This window comes from Sus scrofa, chromosome 14 (assembly GCF_054392235.1).
Source record: "Sus scrofa isolate SSC_HxYL_T2T_F1_AM1 chromosome 14, Sscrofa_HxYL_maternal_Yorkshire_Landrace_v2.0, whole genome shotgun sequence".
Classification (NCBI taxonomy): Eukaryota; Metazoa; Chordata; class Mammalia; order Artiodactyla; family Suidae; genus Sus; species Sus scrofa.
In genome coordinates, this window is record NC_139396.1 from 122,048,460 (window position 1) to 122,071,426 (window position 22,967).

At 36.7% G+C, this 22,967-nt stretch overlaps 1 protein-coding gene across 4 annotated transcripts in view; it reads right to left on the reverse strand.

The window, feature by feature from the left end:
- The window catches only part of ATAD1 (ATPase family AAA domain containing 1), a 71,218-nt gene that overhangs the window by 34,184 nt on the left and 14,067 nt on the right, over window positions 1–22,967 (reverse strand). For all 4 annotated transcript variants that reach the window (XM_005671257.4, XM_001927977.5, XM_013983524.3 and 1 more), the window contains exon 5: window positions 16,548–16,748. In XM_005671257.4, the coding sequence (XP_005671314.1) occupies window positions 16,548–16,748 (201 nt within the window). The remainder of the gene's footprint in view (window positions 1–16,547; window positions 16,749–22,967) is intronic.

Sequence of the window (22,967 nt, forward strand, 5' to 3'; positions counted from 1 at the left end):
TAAAAAAAGGAGGTGATGAAAATACTGAAAGAATTAAGAGTAGACATCAACGGTAATGCAGATTATTTTACAAAGCAACTAGAAATGATAAAGAGGAACGAATAAAAATTAAGAAATTCATTTGCAGAGACACAGCTGACTTAAAACCATTGAACAGCAGAATGCATAAGTGACTTAGAAGATAGAATATTATTACGCAATCAGGACATCAGACGGAAAACCAAACAAAAAAACACTAAAGGAATATATGAGATTTATGGGATAATATACAGTGAGCCAATCCACACAGAAGGAGAAGCAAAAGGGGATTGAAAATATATTTGAAGAAATTATAGTTTAGAAACTTAGGATACTGGAAGCACAGAGGGCCCCAAACAAGTTGAAATCAAACAGACCTACACCAAGACATATTATAATAAAAATGGTAAAAATTACAGAGAGGATTCTAAAGGCACCAAGAGAAAAACAAACAGTTACTTATAAGGGAACCCCTACAAGGCTATCAGCAGATTTCTCTACAGAAACACTATAGGCAGGAAGAGGGTAGCAATATATATTCAAAGTTCTAAAAGGGAAAAATTTGCAACCTAGAATACTCTATCCAGCAGGATTATCATTTAAAACAAAAAGAGAACTAAAGAATTTCTCTAACAAACAAAAACTAAAATACAGCAATACTAAACTCATTCTAAAAGAAGTACTGAAAAGTTTCCTTTAAATAGGAAAGAAGTAAGAAGATACAGAATGGAGGAACTCACAATTGGAAAATATTCACTTAAATAAACCAGTATACAGACACATAGAAAAAAAAAAAGACATCAAATCATAAAATGTGGAGGAGAGTAAGAAAATCTAGACCTTTTTTTTTTTTTTTTTTTTTTTTTTTAAGAATGTGTTTGAACCTATATGACTATCAGGCTAAAGCAAGCAGATATAGGAAGGGGCTAACATACCTGAAAAACAGGGCAACCACAAATCAAAGGCAAATAATACATTCACAAAAACTAAAAAGAGGACAGAAGCATAAAATTTTTTAAAAATGATAAAAGGATCAATTCAAGAAGAAGATATCACTCTCAATATATAAGCCCCTACCCTAATATAGGAGCACCCAAAAACATACAACAAACACAAACAGACATAAAAGGAGAAATTGATGGGAAAACAGTAATAGTAGGTGACTAACGTCCCACTCACATCAACAGACAGAGCCCCTAGAAAGAAAATCAAGGCTACATAATCCTAAATGACACAATAGAACACTTAGAATTGGTATTTTCAGGACATCAAAAAAAAAAAAAAAAAAAAAAAAAAACAACCCAGAATATACACTCTTTTCAAGTGTACCTGGAATTTTCTCTAGCACTGACCACATACTGGGGCACAAAACTAACCTCAACAAGTATAAGAGTACAGAAATTATTTTAAGCATCTTCTCTGACCACAATGGCATGAAACTAGAATTCGACCACAGGAAAAGAAATGAGAAAATACTGACTACGTGAAGACTAAAGAACATGCTGATAAAAAAACCAGTGGGTCAACAAGGAAATCAAAAAGGAAATTAAAAAATACCCCAAGACAAATGACAACAAAAACACAACCATTCAAAATCTATGGAATGCAACAAAAGCAGTTCTTAGAGGGAAGTTCATAGACATACAGGAACAGAATTCCTCAAAAAAGAAAAACCTCTTATCAACAACCTAACCTACAACCTAAAAGAATCAGAAGAAGAACAAACAAAACCTAAAGTGAGCAGAAGGAAGGAAATCATAAATATCAGAGAAGAAATCAATAAAATATAGATTAAAAGAACAATTTAAAAAAATAAAACCAAGAGCTGGTTCTCTGAAAGGGTAAACAAACTTCTCTCCAGACTCACCAAGAGAGAGAGAACCAAATAAAATAAGAAGTGAAAAAAGATAAATCTCAATGGACACTGCAGAAATACAAAAAAACATAAGAAAATGATGACTATTATATGCAAACAAATTTGACAACCTAGAAGAAATGGACAGCTTTCTAGAGACATACAGCCCACCAAAACTGAATCAAAAAGAAACAGATAACCTGAATAGACAGATCACTAGACATGAAATTGAATATGTAATAAAAACACTCCCTACAAACAAGAGTCCAGGCTTCACAGGCGAATTCTACTACACATACAAAGAACTTGCACATAGCCTTCTTGAACTTTTTCCAAAAGACTGAAGAAGGAACACTCCCAAAGACATGCTACAAAGTTACCATCACCCTAATACCAAAACCAGACAAAGAAACTACCAAAAAAGAAAATTACAGGCCACTGCCTTTGATGAACATAGGTGCAAAAATTCTCAACAAAATTTTAGCCAACCAAATCCAACAACACACAAAAAAGATCATATATTACAACCAAGTGGGATTCATCCCAAGTTCATGAGGATGGTTCAACATCAGCAAATCAAACCATGTCACACACCATACCGACAAAAGAAAAGGCAAAAATCACATAATCATCTAAATAGATGTAGAAAAACCATCTGACAAAATCCAACATCCATTCATGATCAAAACTTACCAAAGTGAGTATAATGGGAATGTATCTTAACATAATAAAAGCCACTCATGACAAACCCACAGCCAATATAATACTCAACAGAGAAAAGCTGAAAGCCTTCCTGCTAAAATGTGGAACAAGACAAGGATGCCCACTCTCACCGCTTTTATCCAACATAGTATTGAAGTCCCAGCCACAGCAATCAGACAAATAAAAGAAATAAAAAGGTATCCAAACTAGAAGAGAAAAGATTGTTACTACATGCAGATGACACGACACTACATACAAACAACCCTAAGGACTCCACACAAAAACTACTCAAACTCATCAATAAATTTCAGCAAAGTAGCAGGATACAAGGTTAACATTCAGAAATCAATTGCATTTCTGTATACTAACAGTGATGTATTGGAAAAGGAATATAAAATAACACCCCCCAAATTAAACACCTAGGAATAAACCTGACCAAGGAGGTGAAAGACTAATATGCTGAGAACTATAAAACATTAAATCAATGAAATTAAAGAGGAGTCAAAGAAATGGAAAGATATCCAATGCTCCTGGATTTGAAGAATTAATAGTTAAAATGGCCATAATGTTCAAAGCAATCTACAGATTTAATGTGATCCCTATCAAAGTGCCCCTGACATTTTTCACAAACTAGGACAAACAATCCAAAAATTTATATGGAACCATAAAAGACCTAAATTGCCAAAGAAATCCCGAGGAACAAGAACAAAGTAGGGGGCATAACTCCCCCAGACTTCAGACTATATTACAAAGCTACAGTAATCAAGACTGTGTGATACTGGTACAAAAACAGACATAAAGATCAACAAAACAGAAAAGAGAGCCCAGAAATAAATCCAGACACCTACGGTCAATTAATCTTCAATAAGAAAGGCAAGAATATAATATGGGAAAAAGTCTCTTCAGCAAGTGGTGCTGGGAAAACTGGACGGCTGCATGTAAAACTAGTACACATTCATCCACCATGTACAAAAATAAACTCAAAATGGCTTAAAGACTTAAACATAAGACAAGATACCATAAAACTCCTAAAAGAGAACATAGGCAAAACATTCTCTGACATCAACCATACAAATATTTTCCTAGGTCAGTCTCCCAAGGCAATAGAAAAAAACCAGAATTAAATAAATGGGACTTAATCCAACTTACAAGCTGTTGCATAGCAAAGGAAACCATAAAAAAGAAACAAAACGAAACCCAAAAAGACAACCTACGGAATGGAAGGAAATATCTGCAAATGATGCAACCAACAAAGGCTTAACTTCCAAATACATAAACAACTCATACAACTCAACAGCAAAAAAACAAACATCCTAACTGAAAAATGGACAAACAACCTAACTGAAAAAGACCTAGATAGACATTTCTCCAAAGAAGACATACGGAAGGCCAGAAGGCACATGAAAAAACGTTGAACATTAATAATCATTAGAGAAATGCAAATCAAAACTACAATGAGGTACCACCTCACACCAGTCATAATGGCTATCATTAATAAACCTACAAATATAAGCTGGAGAAGGTTTGGAGAAAAGGGAACCCTCCTACACCACTGGTGGGAAGGTAAATTGGTACAACCACTATGGAAAACAGTATGGAAGTTCCTCAGAAAATTAAATATAGAAATACCATATGATCCAGCAAACTCACCCCTGGGCATATACATATGGACAAAACTATAACTCAAAAACATACATGCACCTGTATGTTCACAGCAGCACTATTCACAACAGCAAAGACATGGAAACAACCTTAATGTCCATGAAAAGACAGATGGATTAAAAAGATATGATACATATATACAAAAAGAAATACTACTCAGCAATAAAAAAGAATGAAATAATGCCATTTGGAGCAACATGGATCCAACTAGTGACTCTCATACTAAGTGAAGTAAGTCAGAAAAAGAAAGACAAATACCACATCACCTATGTGGAATCTAAAATGTGCCACAAATGAACCTATTTACAGAACAGAAACAGACCCACACACATGGAGAACAGACCTGTGCTTGCAAAGGGGAGAGGAAGGGTGTGGGATGGACTGGGAGTTTGGGGTTGGTGGATGCAAACTATTACATTTAGAATGGATAAAAAACAAGGTCCTACTGTATAGCATATGGAACTATATCCAATCTATTGTGATAGAATATGATGGAAGATAATACGAGAAAAACACTACATATATGCATGACTGGGTCACTTTGCTGTACAGCAGAAATTGATACATTTGTAAATCAACAACACTTTAATTTAAAAAATTAAAAGCAAAATGAAACAACGTGATACCATTACACACTTATCAGGATAGCCAAAATACAAAAAAGTGGTAATACCAAGTGCTGAAGAGGATGCAGAGCACTTAGATTTACTGCTGGTGGAAATGAAAAATGGTGCAAATGTTGGTAGAACCTTTAAGTTCAAGTAGCTGCTTTGAAATATAGTTTGGTAGTTTCTTATAAAGTTAAACATAGGTTAACCATAGGATCCGGTAACTGGATCTCTCATGCTTGATGTTTAAATTTCATAGTCTAGGAACATGGAAGCTGAGAAATTAGAGCCCAAAGTCTCTAAGTGGAAGATACGTAGACTACTCTGTTTTTAGGCAACACAGAATTCTCATCTACAAACAAGTCATAAGCAATCTCAAGTTAGAAACAACACAAGGAAACAAATTACTAACAAAGAAAGTTAACAATATAAAGAAGAAGAGAGGGAGAGAAGACAAGATGGACAAATAGAAGACCTTGTGCACACCTTCTCCCACAATACCGAAATCACAACTAACCGCTCAACAACCATTACTAAAAAAGACTGGAACCCACCAAAAAAAAAGATACTCTATATCCAAAGACAAAGAAGAAATCAAAATAAGAGAGTAGGAGGGGTGCACTCACAATATAATCAAATCCTATACCCCCTGTAGTGACCTACAAAACTGGAAAACAATTATATCACAGTTCTCGGATGAAAGTGAGAGTTCTGAGCACCACATCAGGCTCCCCAGTTCAGGAGGTCTGGCATTGGGAGGATAAACCCCTAGAGCATGTGGCTTTGATGGCCAGTGAGTCGACAGCAGGAGCTCCACAGGAATGGAGCAAACAGACACTCCACTCTTGGAGTACATATGTACACAGGGTCTTATGTGCACGAGGACCCGGGGCAAAAGCAGTGACTTCATAGGAGCATGGGCCAGATCTACCTGATGAACTTGCAAGGTCTCCTGGAGAGAAGGTGAGGGGGAGGGGGGCAGCTGTGCCTCTCTCGGGACATAAATATTCATGGTGAACATATCAAGGAGTATTCATCTAAAGGCTGACATCTTGCTTGGGACCTTAGCACCAAGACTTGGCTGTAGAAAACAGACTGTAGGCTCCAGTGCTAGGATGCCTCAGGCTAAACAGCCAAAAGAGCATGAACATAATCCCACCCATCAACAGACAGGCTGCCTACAGATTTCTCAGGCCCACAGGTACCTCTAAACACGCCCCTGACGTGGCTCTGCCTGTACAAGCCTATATACCCGCCTCACCCATTAAGGGGGCAGACACAAGAAGCAAGAAATATTTAGTTTAGCCTGTGGAATTGAATCTACAAACGAAGGTCAGAACCTACTCTCCAGCAGGTCCCTGGCCATGAGGTGACAAGAGGCAAGTGCACTGCTGGGACACGTAAGACATTCTCACTTCTCCAAGGTCGAGAAGCATGACTAACCTTCCACATACATAAAAATACAAATGGAAATTTAGACAAAATGAGACAGCAGAGGATTATGTTTAAGATGAAGGAACAAGATAAAACCCTAGAAGAACTAAGTGATGTGGAGATACACAATCTACCCAAGAAAGAATTCAGAAAATGATTATAAAGATAAACCAAGAACTCAGGAAAAGAATGGAGGCACAAAGCAAGAAGTTATAAGAGTTTTTAACAGAGAATTAGGAAAAAGAACAATCAAACAATTGAAGAATACAATAACTGAAATGAAAAATACACTACTAGGAATCAACATCAGAATAAATGAGGTAGAAGAACAAATAAATGAGGTGGAAGGCAGAGTGGTGGAAGTTACTACCAAGGAACAGAATAAAGAAGTAAGCACATTTTATGAGATCTCTAGGACAATGTCAAATGCACCAACATTTGCATCATATGGGTCCCAGAAGAAGAAAGGGCCTGAGAAGATATTTGAAGAGATAATAGCTGAAAACGTCTCTAACATGGGAAAGGAAGCAGTCACCCAAGTCCAGGAAGTACCATACAGGATCAACCCAAGAAGGAACATCCCGAGACACACAGTAATCAGACAAAAAACAAAGAGATAATATTAAAAGCAATGAGGGAAAAGCAACAAATAACATACAAGAAAACTCCCATAAGGTTACTGATTTTTCAGCAGCAACTCTGCAGGCCAGACGGGAGTGGCATGATTTAAAATGATGAAAGGGAAAAAAACTTACAATCAAGAATACCCTACTCAGCAAGGCTCTCTTTTATATTTCATAGAGAAATCAAAGGCTTTACAGACCAGAAAAAGATAAAAGGGACTTACCTGTGGTGCAGCAGGTTAAGGAACTGGCATTGTCACTGCAACAGCTTGGGTTGCTGCTGTAGTATGGGTTCAATCCCTGGTCTGGGAACTCCCATGTGCCACAAGTGTGAGCCAAAAAGAAAAACAAAAACAAAAACCCTAAAAGATACCAGTACCTCCAAATCAGCTTACAAAAAATGCTAAAGGAACATCTCTAAGTGTAAAGGTCACAACTACAAACAAGAAAATTACAAAAAGGGAAGGCTCACTGTTAAAGGCAAACATAGAGATGAGAGTACAAATTCAGGATATTTGAAATGCATTTGAAAGTAAGAGATCAGCAACTTAAGACAATTTTATATATATGTGTGTGTGTATATATATATATGTATAAACTGCTATGTCAAAATCTCATGGTAACTGCAAACCATACTGAACATATTTATTGATAATTACAATAAATGTAAATGGATTAAATGCTCCAACCAAAAGACACAGACTGTCTGAATGAATACAAAAACAAGACCCACATATATACTGTCTACAAGAGACCCATTTCAGATCTAGAGACACATACAAAGTGAAAGTGACAGGATGGAAAAAAGATTTCCACGCAAAAGGAAATCAAAAGAAACTCAAGCAGTAATGTTCATAGCAGACAAGATAGATTTTAAAATACTGTTAACAGAGACAAAGAATGGCACTACATAATAATCTAAGGGACTGATCCAAGAAGACATAACAATTTTAAATATATATACACCCAACATAGGAGCACCTCAATATATAAGGCAACTGGTAACAGCCAAAAAAAAAAAAAAAAAAAGGAAAAACTGACAATATCATAATAACAGCAAGGGACTTAAAAACACCCTACTTACAGCAATGGACAGATCATCCAGACATAAGGAAACAGAGGCCTTAAACGATGCATTAGACCAGATGGATGTATTTACAGAATATTGATGGATTGATATTTACAGAATATTCCATCTTAAAGCAGCAGAATAAACATTTTTCTCAAGTACACATGGAACATTCTCCAGGATAGCTCATATTCTATGCAAAAATCGAGCCTCAGTAAATTTAAGAAGAATGAAATCATATCAAGCATCTTTTCTGACCACAACACTATTAGACATCAACCACAAGGGAAAAAAATGCAAAATATCACGAACACTTGGAAACTAAACAATATGCTACTAAACAACCAATGGATCACCAAAGAAATCAGAGAGGAAATCAAACAATAGTTCGTGACAAATGAAAATGAAAACATAATGATCCAAAACCTATAGGAAGCAGAAAAAGCAGTTCTAAGAGGGAAGTTTATAGCAACACAGTCTTACCTCAGGAAACAGGAATAATAAATAAATAACCTAACATGACACCTAAAGCAATTAGAGAAAGAAGAACAAACAAAACCCCAAGTTAGTAGAAAGAAAAAAAATCATAAAAATTAGAGCAGAAATAACTGAAATAGAGACCAAGAAAACAACAGAAAAGTTCAATGAAACTAAAAGCTGGTTCTTTGAAAAGATCAACAAAATTGATAAACCCTTAGCCAGACTCATCATGAAAAAAAAGGGAGAGGGATCAAATCAATAAAATTAGAAATGAAAAAGATGTTACAGCGGACATCACAGAAATACAAAGGGTCGTAAGAGATGACTATAAGCATCTCTATGTCAACAGAATGGACAAACTAGAAGAAATGGACAAATTCTTAGAAAGGCAAGATCTTCCAAGACTGAACCAGGAAAATGTAGACAATATGAAAAACCAATTACAAGTACTGAAACTAAAACTGTGATTAAAAAAATCCCAACAAACAAAAAGTCCAGGACTGAATGGCTTCACAGGCAAATTCTATCAAACATTTAGAGAGCTAACACCAACATTTCTGAAACTATTCCAAAAAAAAAAGAAGAGGAAGGAACACTCCCAAACTCATTCTATGAGGTCACCATTGCTCTAATACCAAAACCAGACAAAGATGCCCCCCCCCACAAAAAAGAATATTACAGGCCAAAACCACTGATGAATACAGATGCAAAAGTCCTCAACAAAATACTAGCAAATCGAATCCAATGTATTAAAAGAATCATACACCATGATCAAGTGGGATTTATTCCAGGGATGCAAGGATTCTTCAATATACGCAAATCAGTGTCATATGGCACATTAACAAATTGAAGAATAAAAGCCATATTATTATCTCAATAGAGGCAGAAAAAAGCTTTTGACAAAATCCAATACCCATTTCTGACAAAAATCCTCCAAAAAGTGGACAAAGAATCTAACTCAACATAATAAAGGTCATATATAAAAAACCAACAGCTAACATCATTTTCAATGGTGAAAAGATGAAAGAACTTCCAATAAGGTAAAGAACAAGACAAGGATGTCCACTCTCACCACTTTTATTCAACATAGTTTTGGAAGTCCTAGCCACAGATATCACAGAAGAAAAAGAAACGGAGTTCCCACCATGGCTCATCAGTAACAAACCTGACTAGGATCCAAAGGATAAGGGTTCAATCCCTGACCTCGCTCAGGGGGTTTGGATCTGGCATTGCTGTGAGTTGTGGCATAGGTCGCAGACTTGGCTTGGATCCTGTGTTGCTGTGGCAGTGGCATAGCCTGGCAGCTATAGCTCCAATCTGACACCTAGCCAGGGAACTTAAATATGCTGCAAATGCAGCACTAAAAAGCAAAAAAAAAAAAAAAAAGAAAGAAAGAAAGAAAAGAAAAGAAATAAAGGGAATTCAAAATTGGGAAAGAAAATGTACAACTGTCACTGGTTGCAGATGACATGATAACTATACATAGAAAATTCTAAAGATGCTAACAGAAACCTACTAGGGCTTATCAATGAATCTGGTAAAGTTGTAGGGTACAAAATACATACATACACACATAGAAATTCTGTTGCATTTCTATACACTAAGAACAAAAGGCCAGAAAGAAAAACTAAAGAAACAATCCCAAATTACCATCACATCAAGAATAAAGTATCTAGGAATAAATCTACCTAAGGAGGCAAAAAAACTCTCCTCTGAAAACTGCAAGACACTGTTGAAAGAAACTGACGATGTCACAAATAGAAATATATACCATGTTTTGCATTGGAAGAATCAATACTATCAAAACGACTATACTACCCAAGGCAATCTACAGGGTCAGTGTAATTCCTATGAAATTACCATGGCATTTTTCACAAAACTAGGACAAAAACTTAAAAAAAAAGTATGGAAATAGAAAAAACCCTGAATAGCCAGAGCAATCTTGAAGAAAAAAAAAAAATGCAAAACTGGAAGAATCAGGCTCCCTGACTTCAGATTAAACTACAAAGCTACAGTCATCAAAACAACATGGTACTGGCACAAAAAAAAAAAAGAAATATAGATCAATGGAAAGGAGAGAGAGCCCAGAAATAAACCTATGCACATAGAGTCAAATAATCTATGACAAAGGAAGCAAGAATACACAATGGATAAAAGACAGTCTCTTCAATAAGTGGTGCTGGGGAAGCCGAATAGCTATACGTAAAAGAATGAAATTAGCACATTCTCTAAAAACATACACAAAAACAAACCTGGAGTTCCTCTGTGCTACAATGGGTTAAGGATCCGGTATTTTTCACTGCAGTGGCTTGGGTCCCCGCTGTGGTGCAAGTTCGATCCCTGGCCTGGGAACTTCCACATACCGTGGGTATGGCCAAAAAATCCCCTCAAAATGAATTAAATACCTAAACATAACACTAGATACTATAAAACACCTAGATGAAAACTTAGAACATTCTTTGACATAATCACAGTAGTATTTTTTGGTCTGTCTCTTAGAGTAATGGAAATAAAAATGAAAATAAACAAATGTAACTAATTAAACTTAAAAGCTTTTGCATGGCAAAGGAAACCATAAACAAAACAAAAAGACAACCTACCAAATAGGAGAAAACATTTGCTAATGATGTGACCAAGTGATTAATTCCCAAAATACATAAATAGCTTATATAGATTAAAAAAAAAAAAAAAAAAAAAAAAAAAAAAAAAAAAAAAAAAAAACCCAAACCCAAACTGAACAAACAACCCAATCAAAAAATGGGCAGATGGAGTTCCCGTCGTGGCTCAGTGGTTAACAAATCCTACTAGGAACCGAGGTTGTGGGTTTGATCCCTGACCTTGCTCAGTGGGTTAAGGATCCGGTGTTGCCATGAGCTGTGGTGTAGGTTGCAGACACGGCTCGGATCCCACATTGCTATGGCTCTGGCATAGGCTGTCAACTCTGACTCGACCCCTAGCCTGGGAACTTCCATGTGCCATGGAAGCAGCCCTAGAAAAGGCAAAAAGACAAAAAAAAAAAGGGGGGGCAGATGATGGAGTTCTCTGGTGACCTAGCAGCTAAGGATTCAATATTGCCGCTGCTGTGGCTAGGGTTCGATCCTGGCCCAGGAACTTTTGCATTCCTAGGGTGTGGCAAAAAAGGGGGGGTGGGCAGAAGAGACATTTCTCCAAAGAAGTCATAGAGGGAATCCCCTGATTGCTCAGAAGTTTAAGGATATGGCAACATCAATGCTATGGCTCACAATGCTGCTATGGTGTGGGTATGATCCCTGGCCTGGAAACTTCTGCAGGCCATTGCCTAAAGGCACATGAAAAGATTCTCCACATTGCTAATTATTAGAGAAATGCAAATCAAAACAAGTCAAAACTACAATGAGGTATCACTTCACCCTTGTCAGAATGGCCAACAACAGAAAGTCCACCAGTAATAAATGCTGGAGAGGGCGTGGAAAAAAAGGAACCTTCCTAACTGTTAGTGGGAATGTTAACTGGTACAGCCACTGTGGAGAACAGTACAGTGGTTGGTTAAAAAACCAAAAACAGAACTACCACGTGATCCTGCAATCCCACTCCTGGAAAAGATAAAAACTCTAATTCAAAAAAAAGAAACCGCATGGTCATAATAGCACTCTTCGCGACAGCCCAGACATGGAAGCATGTGTAAGCATCCATTGCTAGATAAATGGATAAAGATATAAAATTACTCAGCCATAAAAAGATACAATCCCATTCACAGCAATGTGGATGGACCTAGGGGTGGGCTTGAACCACCTCAGGCAAGCTTAATTTTTCTGAGCCTTAGAGTCTTTAACAGTAATGGAGATAATAAATCTTCCACCACAGTTCCATCATGAAGACTGACGGAAATCTCGTTCACAAGGGCCTTGTTCAGTGCCCAGCATGTAGTTGGTACTCAGATGTTTCTTGCCCTCTGAGTCCTTTCTCCAGTGTGTGGCATCTGTTCCCCTTCCCAACACATACGTGCCCCCCATATATGGCCTTAGGGATAGGATACCCAATAGCATAGCCTTTTGCCTTCTCTGGGAAGCAGATGCCACAATGGGGGTTCCCAGGGAACACAGGTGAAAGAAAAGGGGCAGAAGCAGGAACAGGCAAGGGGAATCTTCAGACTAGGATGAAGATGTGACAAAGCCTGTGCTGAGCCGAGGGAGCCTGGGAGCAGAGAACACCCATTAGAGGCGTCTCAGAATTTGTAGCACCACTGTGCTTCCTCAATGACCATGGGCTATCCCGGGTAACCAGCTGCCAGCTGAGATGGGTCCTTGAGGAGCCAGCTAGGGACCATCAGGCTTAAAGGCTCATCTCTGCTCTGTCAAGCCTTGGAAAACAAAGCTTATTTATTTATTTTTTTTTGTCTTTTTGTTGTTGTTGTTGCTATTTCTTGGGCCGCTCCCGCGGCATATGGAGGTTCCCAGGCTAGGGGTCCAATAGGAGCCGTAGCCACCCGCCTACGCCAGAGCCATAGCAACGCGGGATCCGAGCCGCCTCTGCAACCTACACCACAGCTCACGGCAACGCCGGATCGTTAACCCACTGGGCAAGGGCAGGGACCGAACCCGCAACCTCATGGTTCCTAGTCGGATTCATTAACCACTGCGCCACGACGGGAACTCCCCCAAAGCTTATTTTTAACACACACTAGAAAATGCTTTCTAAAAGTCAATAGGAAAAAAATTTAAAAATTAAAAAAAAAGGATGGACTTATGGAATATCATACAAAGTGAGTTAAGCCAGACAAAGACAAATACCATACATCATTTACATGTGGAATCTAAGAAATGATACAAATGAACTTATTTACAAAACAGAAATAGACTCAATGACATAGAAAATATAGTTACCAAAGTGGGAGGGGGGATAAATTAGGAGTTTGGGATTAAAATATACATATTACTATATAAATAGATAACCAACAGGGAACTAATACACAGTATTTTGTAATGGAAGAGAAAGTTAAAAAAGAATATATATAGTTACATATATATAACTGAATCATTCTTCTGTGTACTTGAAACCAACACCACATTGTAAATCAACTATATTTCAATAAATTTATTTTAAAAATGGAAAAGTAGAACTTCGGAACAATTCAAAAAACTATATAAAAACAATGTTTTAAAATTTGAAGACATTAAAAGGGACTGAAATTCTAATAAAGGCAAGCTACAGTAAAAATTTGATAAATATGTAAAAGAAACAAATAGAACTTCTAAAGTTCAAATATAATTGACAGAATACAAAGCTAATGGTTGTGAGATTAAACATAGCCAAGCAAAGAATTACCTTTTTTTTTTTTGGTCTTTTTAGGGCTGCACTTGCAGCCAGGAGGTTCCCAGGCTAGGGGTCGAATCGGAGCTAGAGCCACAGGCCTACGCCACAACCAGAGCAACACTAGATCTGAGTCATGTCTGTGACCTACACTACAGCTCATGACAACACCAGATCCTTAACCCACTGAGTGAGGCTAGGGACTGAAAGTACATCTTCATGGATACTAGTCAGATTCATTTCCGCTGTCCATGCTGGGAACTCCATGAATTACTTTTTATAACCCACTCAATGACCTTTGAGTTGCACCATTACTTCACGTGTTGAAAAATATTTTTCAATGCTGCTAATTAAATTATAAAACCAAAAGAAAAAATTCTGACAGTTAAATTATAACACGCTATCCCAGAGAGTTCTCGTTGTGGTTCAGCAGGTTACAAACCTGACTAGTAACCATGAGGATGTGGGTTTGATCCCTGGCCTTGCTCAGTGGGTTAAGGATCCATCACCGCCATGAGCTGTGGTGTGGGTTGCAGACGCCTCTTGGACCTTGTGTTGTTATGGCTGTGGCACAGGCCAGGAGCTGCAGCTCGGATTCGACTCCCTAGCCTGGGAACTTCCATATGCTGCAGGTGCAGCCGTAAAACGCAAAACAAAGAAAGAAACAAAAATAAAACAGCATGTTTTAGAACTGGTGAAATATGGTAGAGAACTAGAAACTAAAACTATAGAAATCTCTCAAAATTAAGTAAAGAGCTGAAGGAAAAAAACACATATATAATAAAATAGAAACCCTGTAACATTCATTAGCAACTAGAGAGAAATGATGGATTACTTACAAAGAACTATTAGGTTATAAGCAGAATTCTCAAAAGCAGTAAGAAAGGCTGGAAGACAACTAACTGTCTTCTGGCTTCAAAATTTTGGAAGGAAATAATTCCGTATCATTTAAAGTAAAAACAGAATTAATACATTTCACATAAAGACATAACTCACTGTACTCAATAATCTTTGTGAAAGAATTTTGACAGACCTTAGTACAAAGGAAATTAAATCTCGAAAAAGTAGGTGTAACAAGTAACAGTGCCCAAAAAACTGGCAAAGTGGATCTCTAAAAAAGAGCACTGACAGTATAAAAATAACAATTAATATGGAAATTAAAAAACAGGATAAACTATTTTTCTCAGCATGTAAGAGATGAGATGATTAGTTTTCAAGAGTTCTAAAATCTCTATATTTTGGGGGGAAAAGGGGAGAAATAATGAGAAGTAGCTATGCTAATGCATTCCAAAAGAAAAAGAATACAGATGACTCTCGAACAATGCAGGGGTTATGGGCGCTGATGCTTCTCACACTCCAAAATGCCACGTATGATTTATAGTTGGCCTTCCATATTCACAGTTTTGCTGTACCTACAGTTTGTGTGGGCCTACAGTATTTACTACTGACAAAAATGCACATATAGGTGGATTCATTCAGTTCAAACCTGTGTTGTTCAAGGGTCAACTATTTTTAACTTCTAGACCTATAGCAGGAAAAATGGCAGAAAGAAAGCACAAAAGTCCACTAGATTGGCATGTAAAAAGCACAACACATTTATATGGTAGAAATAAATCGAAATATATCAGCTATTGAATGAAAGCAAACCAATCACACTTTGTGGTTAAAGAGTCTTAGATTCAAATTTTTAAAAATCCAGATAATGCTCTTTTGTTCAAAATTCAAAATAAAACCTCAAAATAACTGGAAAGAGAAAGATATTCAAGGCAAATAAATAACCAAAATATTTATATTTACACCTATTGTTCTATTTCTATATAGCTTATCATATTTACTATAGCTTTATTATAATATGTAGCTTATTATAACAAAATACAGATGATTCATAAAATATGGAAGTCATTCACTAACATACAGGTCATGACCTACAGAGAAAGAAGACCTATTTTATAAGTTGGCTGTTCATATGGCAAGGAATTAAACTAGATTCCTATTTCATGTTATACATTTTAAAAAGGAGAATATTTATGGAGGTAGTGAAGGGATTTGTAAACCAGACATAAGTATAAATCATAAAGGAAAAAGAATAAGTGCAGCTACATTTAAGTTTAAATCTCCACAAAAGAAACTGTCATAAAGTAAAAACACAAGGCAGTCTAGAAAATATTTGCAATCATAATAAAAAGCAACAAAGAATTACTAAGAAAAATGCAAATGACTCCCCTCCCAAAAAAAAAAACAAACAAAAAACCTGGCAATTTACAAGCAAGGAAACCTAAATGGCTAAGCAACTTGTTAAAAGATGCCCAAATTTATCAGTAAGTAGGGAAACACAAAACAATGAGATAATTCTTGCTCTTCAAATTGGCAAAAATTAACAATACTGTTCAGAAAAAAATAAGTTTTGGGGGAGTACGTAGGGAAATGAAGTATATACTGGTGAGAATGAAAACAGGTGTAAGCACTTTGAAAAACTGGTAATACTAATGAGGTGTAAGATGGGCATATCATATCACACAACCTAATGGTTCAACTTCTAGGTATCTACTCTGGACAAATATATATGCATAAGGAGATATCTAACCAAAGTCCACTGCATTCCCTTATAAAGGCAAAAAGACAGAAAAAAATATAAGGAATGGTAAAAAACAGACTATGATTTATTATATAACACAGAAATTATATATATGAGGATGTTATCTCTTTTATTAATTTGGCATAACAAAAGTTAAAAAGAGAATCTGGTCATCTAAATACCACTCTTAAAAACGGCAGTTTAAAATGCTCACAGAGAAAACATAGCATACCTATTTCATCTATAAAGATGATGGAAGGCTGTAGCTTTATGGCAAGGGAGAAAACAGCAGCAGCTAGTTTCTGAGATTCTCCATACCACTTATCAGTCAGTGTTGAAGGCTGAAGGTTAATAAATCGACAACCTGCTTCTTTGGCTGTAGCCTTGGCAATCAATGTTTTACCACAGCCTGGAGGCCCATAGAGAAGAACACCTGGAAATCAACATGTTATGTTATTATTTCCTGTAAGAGAACAAGACATTTGCTAGTTTATGTGATAATAATCTAAAATTTTCCCCAACAGTCACTTCTATTTTTATTAATCTCTTCTTATAGTAGAAAGGAAGGTGCTATCTCCTTTTTCTTTCGGTTTTTTTTTTTTTTTTTGCTTTTCAGGGTTGCACCCATGGCACATGGAGGTTCCCAGGCTAGGGGTCTAATCCGAGCTACAGCTTCTGGCCTACATCACAGCCACAGCAATGGCCAGATCCGAGCCGCGTCTGCAACCTACACCACAGCTCAGGGCAATGCCAGATCCTTAACCCCTGAGCGAGGCCAGGGATGGAACCTGCAACCTCATGGTTCCTAGTTGGATTCATTTCCGCAGCGCCACGACAGGAACTCCAGAAGGTGCTGTACTCTTAAGTTTGTGTCTGTGATAACATGTATTTAGGATTATAGCACCCTTGTGCTCCCTCCCTTCATGAAAATATCCAGTTCAGGATATTTAAGACAATCATTTTGACATTCAAACTCACATCACTTGATCACTGGTTGACAAAACTGTCTAATGCCCAGACCCTTCACAAGCTAAGAGCACTATATATAGCACAACGACAAAAGCTAACAGAATATTTACAATTTCAAAACAGATTGTAGAAAACATTGCTTTATTGTTGCTCACAGACTCAAGTTTTAGCCAAAAAGACAAACATCTCTTTTTCAAACAGATAACGATCTCTTCTTAAAAAGAAATTACTAGTCACTCCTGTTTCAATTTATAAGGAATAAAACTGTATTACTAACCTAGAGTCTCCACTGACAACAGTTCACTACTAAGGTAATTCTTTTAACATACAAAAGATCAAAACAGGTTGAGGTCTTGTGCATTTTGGGAATTATCACCAAAATTGTTAACTAAAATGAGATAGCATTTTCTGTATTACTTTTCTAAAATTAGTATTATATTAAATTATGTCTCTTGTTTATAAATCATTTAGAGACAGGCCTGACAAAAACTGTAATCTACAGACTCCTTTAAATATTTGCTTAATCCAGAACTTTCCAACTTTTCTCATATAATGGCACTTAAGGAATGACAGTATTTATAGAAGCATACTGGGGAGTAAAATGGAGAGGATTTGGAGTTACCCAAAATATTTTTATTATGTAATAAAAATTTTAAAAAACAGAATATGAGGGAAGAAAATATTAAATGTAAAATCCCTCCTAAATTTTCATTTTTTAAAAAATGAGAAATTTGAGCTTGATTCCACAAACCAAGCAAACTTTTTTTCATGCCAAACATTTCAAAATAATGTTCAAACTTTTCCTCAAGCACACTTTTTCCAGTGGTTTTAATAATTCTTCAAAATCCAACGAACCCATGTTTATTCACTTTAAGCTAAGCTTTCTAAAGCTGATTTAAAAGTTTAAATCCACAAGTTTGCCAGTAAATGTTAATATTGTCAAGCAGTCTGCAATTCTTAATTATGTTCATTTATGTGCTAAAAGTTAAGTTCATTCAATTAAATCAGTTCTACTGACACTTTTAGAAGGCTCACATGAACAATTCAGAATAGTCTAATACCATCTAATTCAAATAAAGCCGAAAAGATATGGGACAACATGTGAAATTATTATTACATTTATTATTTTGATAATATAGTTTAATAGAATGCAAACCTACCAGCAAACTTAATACATATTACTTGAATCTTAGGTTTTTAGAACAAACTAATGATGCAAGAATCTTCATATTTTGTTGATTTTGCAGCTACATCACTTTATAAACTCAGGGGGTACTCTTAGAATGTCGTATTTGTTTCAAAGTACTCATTTTATCAGTTTGAATATTTTATTCATAATAGTTTAGTTTCAATACTTCTTAGCAGGACTAAGTTTTTCCAGTTACTTCATAATTAATGTTATTAATTGAGCCATTACTTACTAATGTCTAAACATGCAATGATAGCTTTTGGATTTCAAAATCTTCTGGAGGATGGAGCTTGACAGATAAAGTGTCCTGATTCAGGTTGTCTCACACTGTATGAGTGAGTCTAGCAATATTATCTGAAAATGGCATGTTTTCTATATTCTTTTTTTTTTTTTTTTTCTTTTTGCTATTTCTTGGGCCGCTCCCGTGGCATATGGAAGTTCCCAGGCTAGGGGTCCAATCGGAGCTGTAGCCACCAGCCTACGCCAGAGCCACAGCAACGCAGGATCCGAGCCGCGTCTGCAACCTACACCACAGCTCACGGCAACGCCGGATCGTTAACCCACTGAGCAAGGGCAGGGATCGAACCCGCAACCTCATGGTTCCTAGTCGGATTCGTTAACCACTGTGCCACGATGGGAACTCCTGTTTTCTATATTCTTTGTTGAAGTGAACACCACTATGTTACTTAATATTTACGAAAGATGTGGAGTTCCCATCATGGCTCAGTGGAAATTAATGACTAGTATCCATGAGGATGCAGGTTCGATTCCTGGCCTCACTCAGAGGGTTAAGGATCCAGTGTTGCTGTGGCTGTGGTGCAGACCAGCGGGTATAGCTCCAATTCGAGCACCTAGCCCAGGAACCTCCATATGCCAAGGGTACATCTCTAAAAAAGAAAAAAAAAAAAGTTATGAAAGATGATAAATGAGTGGTTCTGTAAATGAATGTGAGGCATTTAGTCAGTTTAAAACTTTTAAACTAGTTTTTGGAGCTTACTCTGATACTTTTATAACCATTTTCAACAAAATAAAAAATGTGTTAATTATTTTGTGCTTTGTGGAGGCTTAAAAATTAAAACCCTTCTTTTTTTCCCTGTTTTTTTTTTTGTTTTTTGTTTTGTTTCGTTTTTTTTAGGGCTGCACCCTTGGCATATGGAAGTTCCCAGTCTAGTGGTCAAACTGGAGCTACAGCTGCCAGCTGACACCACAGCCACAAAAGTACTGGGAGAAAGAATCCAAATTTGAGATAATCCTCATTAGTGACAAATATATTACCTTACCAGTGACCAATTTTTCCTTCTTTTTTGGACTACCTTATTGACTTTCAAATTTTAATAAAAAAAATTTGTCCAAATAGTAGAAAAATAATTATGTGTAAAAATTAAATTTACTTAAATATAAGGTACTCAAGGAGAGGGTATATAAGCCTTTATGATACTGTAAGATCAGTTTTTCAAGACATTTTTCTTAGGTATCCACATTTATTTATTTATTTATTTTGGTCTTTTTTTTTTTTTGTCTTTTTAGGACTGCACCCGCAGCATAAGGAGGTTCCCAGGCTAGGGGTCAAATTGGAGCCGTAGCCACTGGCCTACACCAGAGCCACAGCAACACCAGATCCGAGCTGCATCTGCGACATACACCACAGCTCACGGCAATGCCAGATCCTTGACCTGCTGAGTGAGGCCAGGGATCAAACCCTCAACCTCATGGTTCCTAGTCAAATTCATTTCTGCTGAGCCACTATGGGAACTCCTTAGGTGTCTACATTTTAAAGAATATATCAAAACATGGAATATGATGAAGTTATGTGCCAAAATAATGGGAGTTTATAGAAGGAGCCATATAGCATTTAAATGGAATTTTAACTTGTAATTTTTAAATGCTTGGGGGGACGAAAGGGTTACTTTTTTTATACAACCATCAGTAATTTATACATGTTCTTATAACCAATAAGTGGCACCATAACTCCACCTTCATATTTTTATGTGATGATACTGAGTATGACATTACGTGTCATTTGTTACATGCCAAGTCATTCTCAAATTAACTTTCTGTAGTCTGTGAGGAGGTGATTACTTTCAGCTCAGACAGCAAAGAACTGTCTAAGGAACACATAAAATTGGCAATAAAGCAATGACTCTAACCTAAGTCACCTGCTTCCAGTCTCAAAATAGACCAAGTATGGTATGCAACTGATTTTATACTCTGCTTCTATAATACTAAAATCCAATTTATGTTGAGGGTCAAAAAGTAAATCGATAATTTTTCAAACTTTTGTTCTTGATAAAGCTGAAAAATCTCAAATAGTAGAACTTTAGATTGCATACTAAGGATATTCTCATGTAACTTAAAAAAAAAATTAAATACACATAGGAACCACCTTTAGTTTTGGATAATGCTTTTAGGTGAAGAGTAGATTTACAAACAGCTGTTAAAGTACCCCCTTAAAATTTGTTATCTGCAATGCTAATTGAAGCTTTAAACCAAGTCCAAATGGTAAAGTCATCCAATTACCTGGTCTGAGGATATCACTATTGAAAAAAGAAGTGTTCTCTAACAGCATAAACATTTTTCCTAAATTCGTTAACACTGTGAAACTGGGACATGAAAATTCACAAAAGTTCTTTCTTCTTCACACTATAAACAACCTGCAAGATGACAGTGAAGAACTTAACTAAATAATCCAACTTTTATATTACTTTTTTGACTTGGACTCACATAAATCATTTTGAAATTTTCTTTGGGGAAATACACTTTTTAAAAAATCAGGAGTTCCCGTCGTGGCGCAGTGGTTGACGAATCCGACTAGGAACCATGAGGTTGCGGGTTCGGTCCCTGCCCTTGCCCAGTGGGTTAACGATCCGGCGTTGCCGTGAGCTGTAGGGTAGGTCGCAGACGCAGCTCGGATCCTGCGTTGCTGTGGCTCTGGCGTAGGCTGGCGGCTGCAGCTCCGATTCGACCCTAGCCTGGGAACCTCCATGTGCCGTGGGAGTGGCCCAAGATATAGCAAAAAAAAAGACCAAAAAAAAACACAATAAACTAAATGCTTTTTGTTAGAAAAAAAGCAGGTTTGTTGGTTCATAAAGAAATACATTAAAAACATAATTGTTCTTTTAGTTAATGAAAAGAGCATGCCACCTTCAGTGGTAATTTTCATCCTCTATTTACCAGAAACAAAAACAATCTACTTCAAAAAAAAGTACAGATACTGGCTTTAATTACCTTTGAAATATAAATCAATGCACTTCTTCTTTTTTTTTTTTTAAAGGCCGCACCTGCAGCATATGGAGGTTCCCAGGCTAGGAGTCGAATCGGAGCTACAGCTGCCAGCCCACCCCACAGCCACAGCCACAGCCACAGCCACAGCAATTCAGGATCCAAGCAGCATCTGCGACCTACACCACAGCTCACAGCAATGCCGGATCCTTAACCGAGTGAGGCCAGGGTTAGAACTCGCATCCTCATGAATCCTAGTCAGGTTTATTAACTGCTAAGCCATGAAGGGAATTCCAAAGCACTTTTTGATATGGCTGCAAAATTTCTAAGATTAAAAACAGCTACAACTTATACATGTTATTTTGAGATTTCTAAATATCCTATTTTTCTGAGAAATGCGTGTATGTAATAATTTGATTTCAGTCTTAACTAGCAACTGTCTAGTTCTGAAGTTCTACAAGATGGAAACAAATAACCTACACTACAGCGTCCGCATCTGAAAGCCGAGGCAATACACTTCTATCGACCTCACTGTCAATTATCACATAAGCTCTATTTGAATTGCCTTTAACAAGGCTTATACATGTTTAAGAATAAAAGTATTGTGGAGTTCCCATTGTGGCGCAGTGGTTAACACATCCGACTAGGAACCATGAGGTTGTGGGTTCGATCCCTGGCCTTGCTCAGTGGGTTAAGGATCTGGCTTTGCTGTGACCTGTGGTGTAGGTTGCAGATGTGGCTTGGATCCCACGTTGCTGTGGCTGTGGTGTAGGCCAGCGGCTACAGCTCAGATTGGACCCCTAGCCTGGGAACCTCCATATGCCACAGGAGTGGCCCTAGAAAAGGCAAAAAGACAGGGGAAGAAAAAAAAAAAAAAAAAAAAAAAAAAAAAACCAGAATAAAGGTATTACATTTAAGGATGTAGTTATAAACACTTTTGATTCTTTAGTTCCAACACTTTCAAAGTAATTACTAAAGAGAAATAAGACAATGCTTTCCTTAAAAACAAGTAGTATTTAATTGCATCTGTAGTTCACTATTTCCTTCAAAACAAACAAAACCCCACTGCAATCTAGAAATAAATAAAATTACCAAGAGGGAAAAAAAAAAAATCACTAGAATCATGAAACAACAAAAAAGAAGTCTTATCTTGGAAACAAAAACCAATATTGTTACTTTGAATTTTTTTAATCCTTGATTTCCCAAATTTCCATTCTCTTAGAGGTAAGAAAAATGAATCTGAAATAAAGGGATTATTTTGACAATGTAACTACA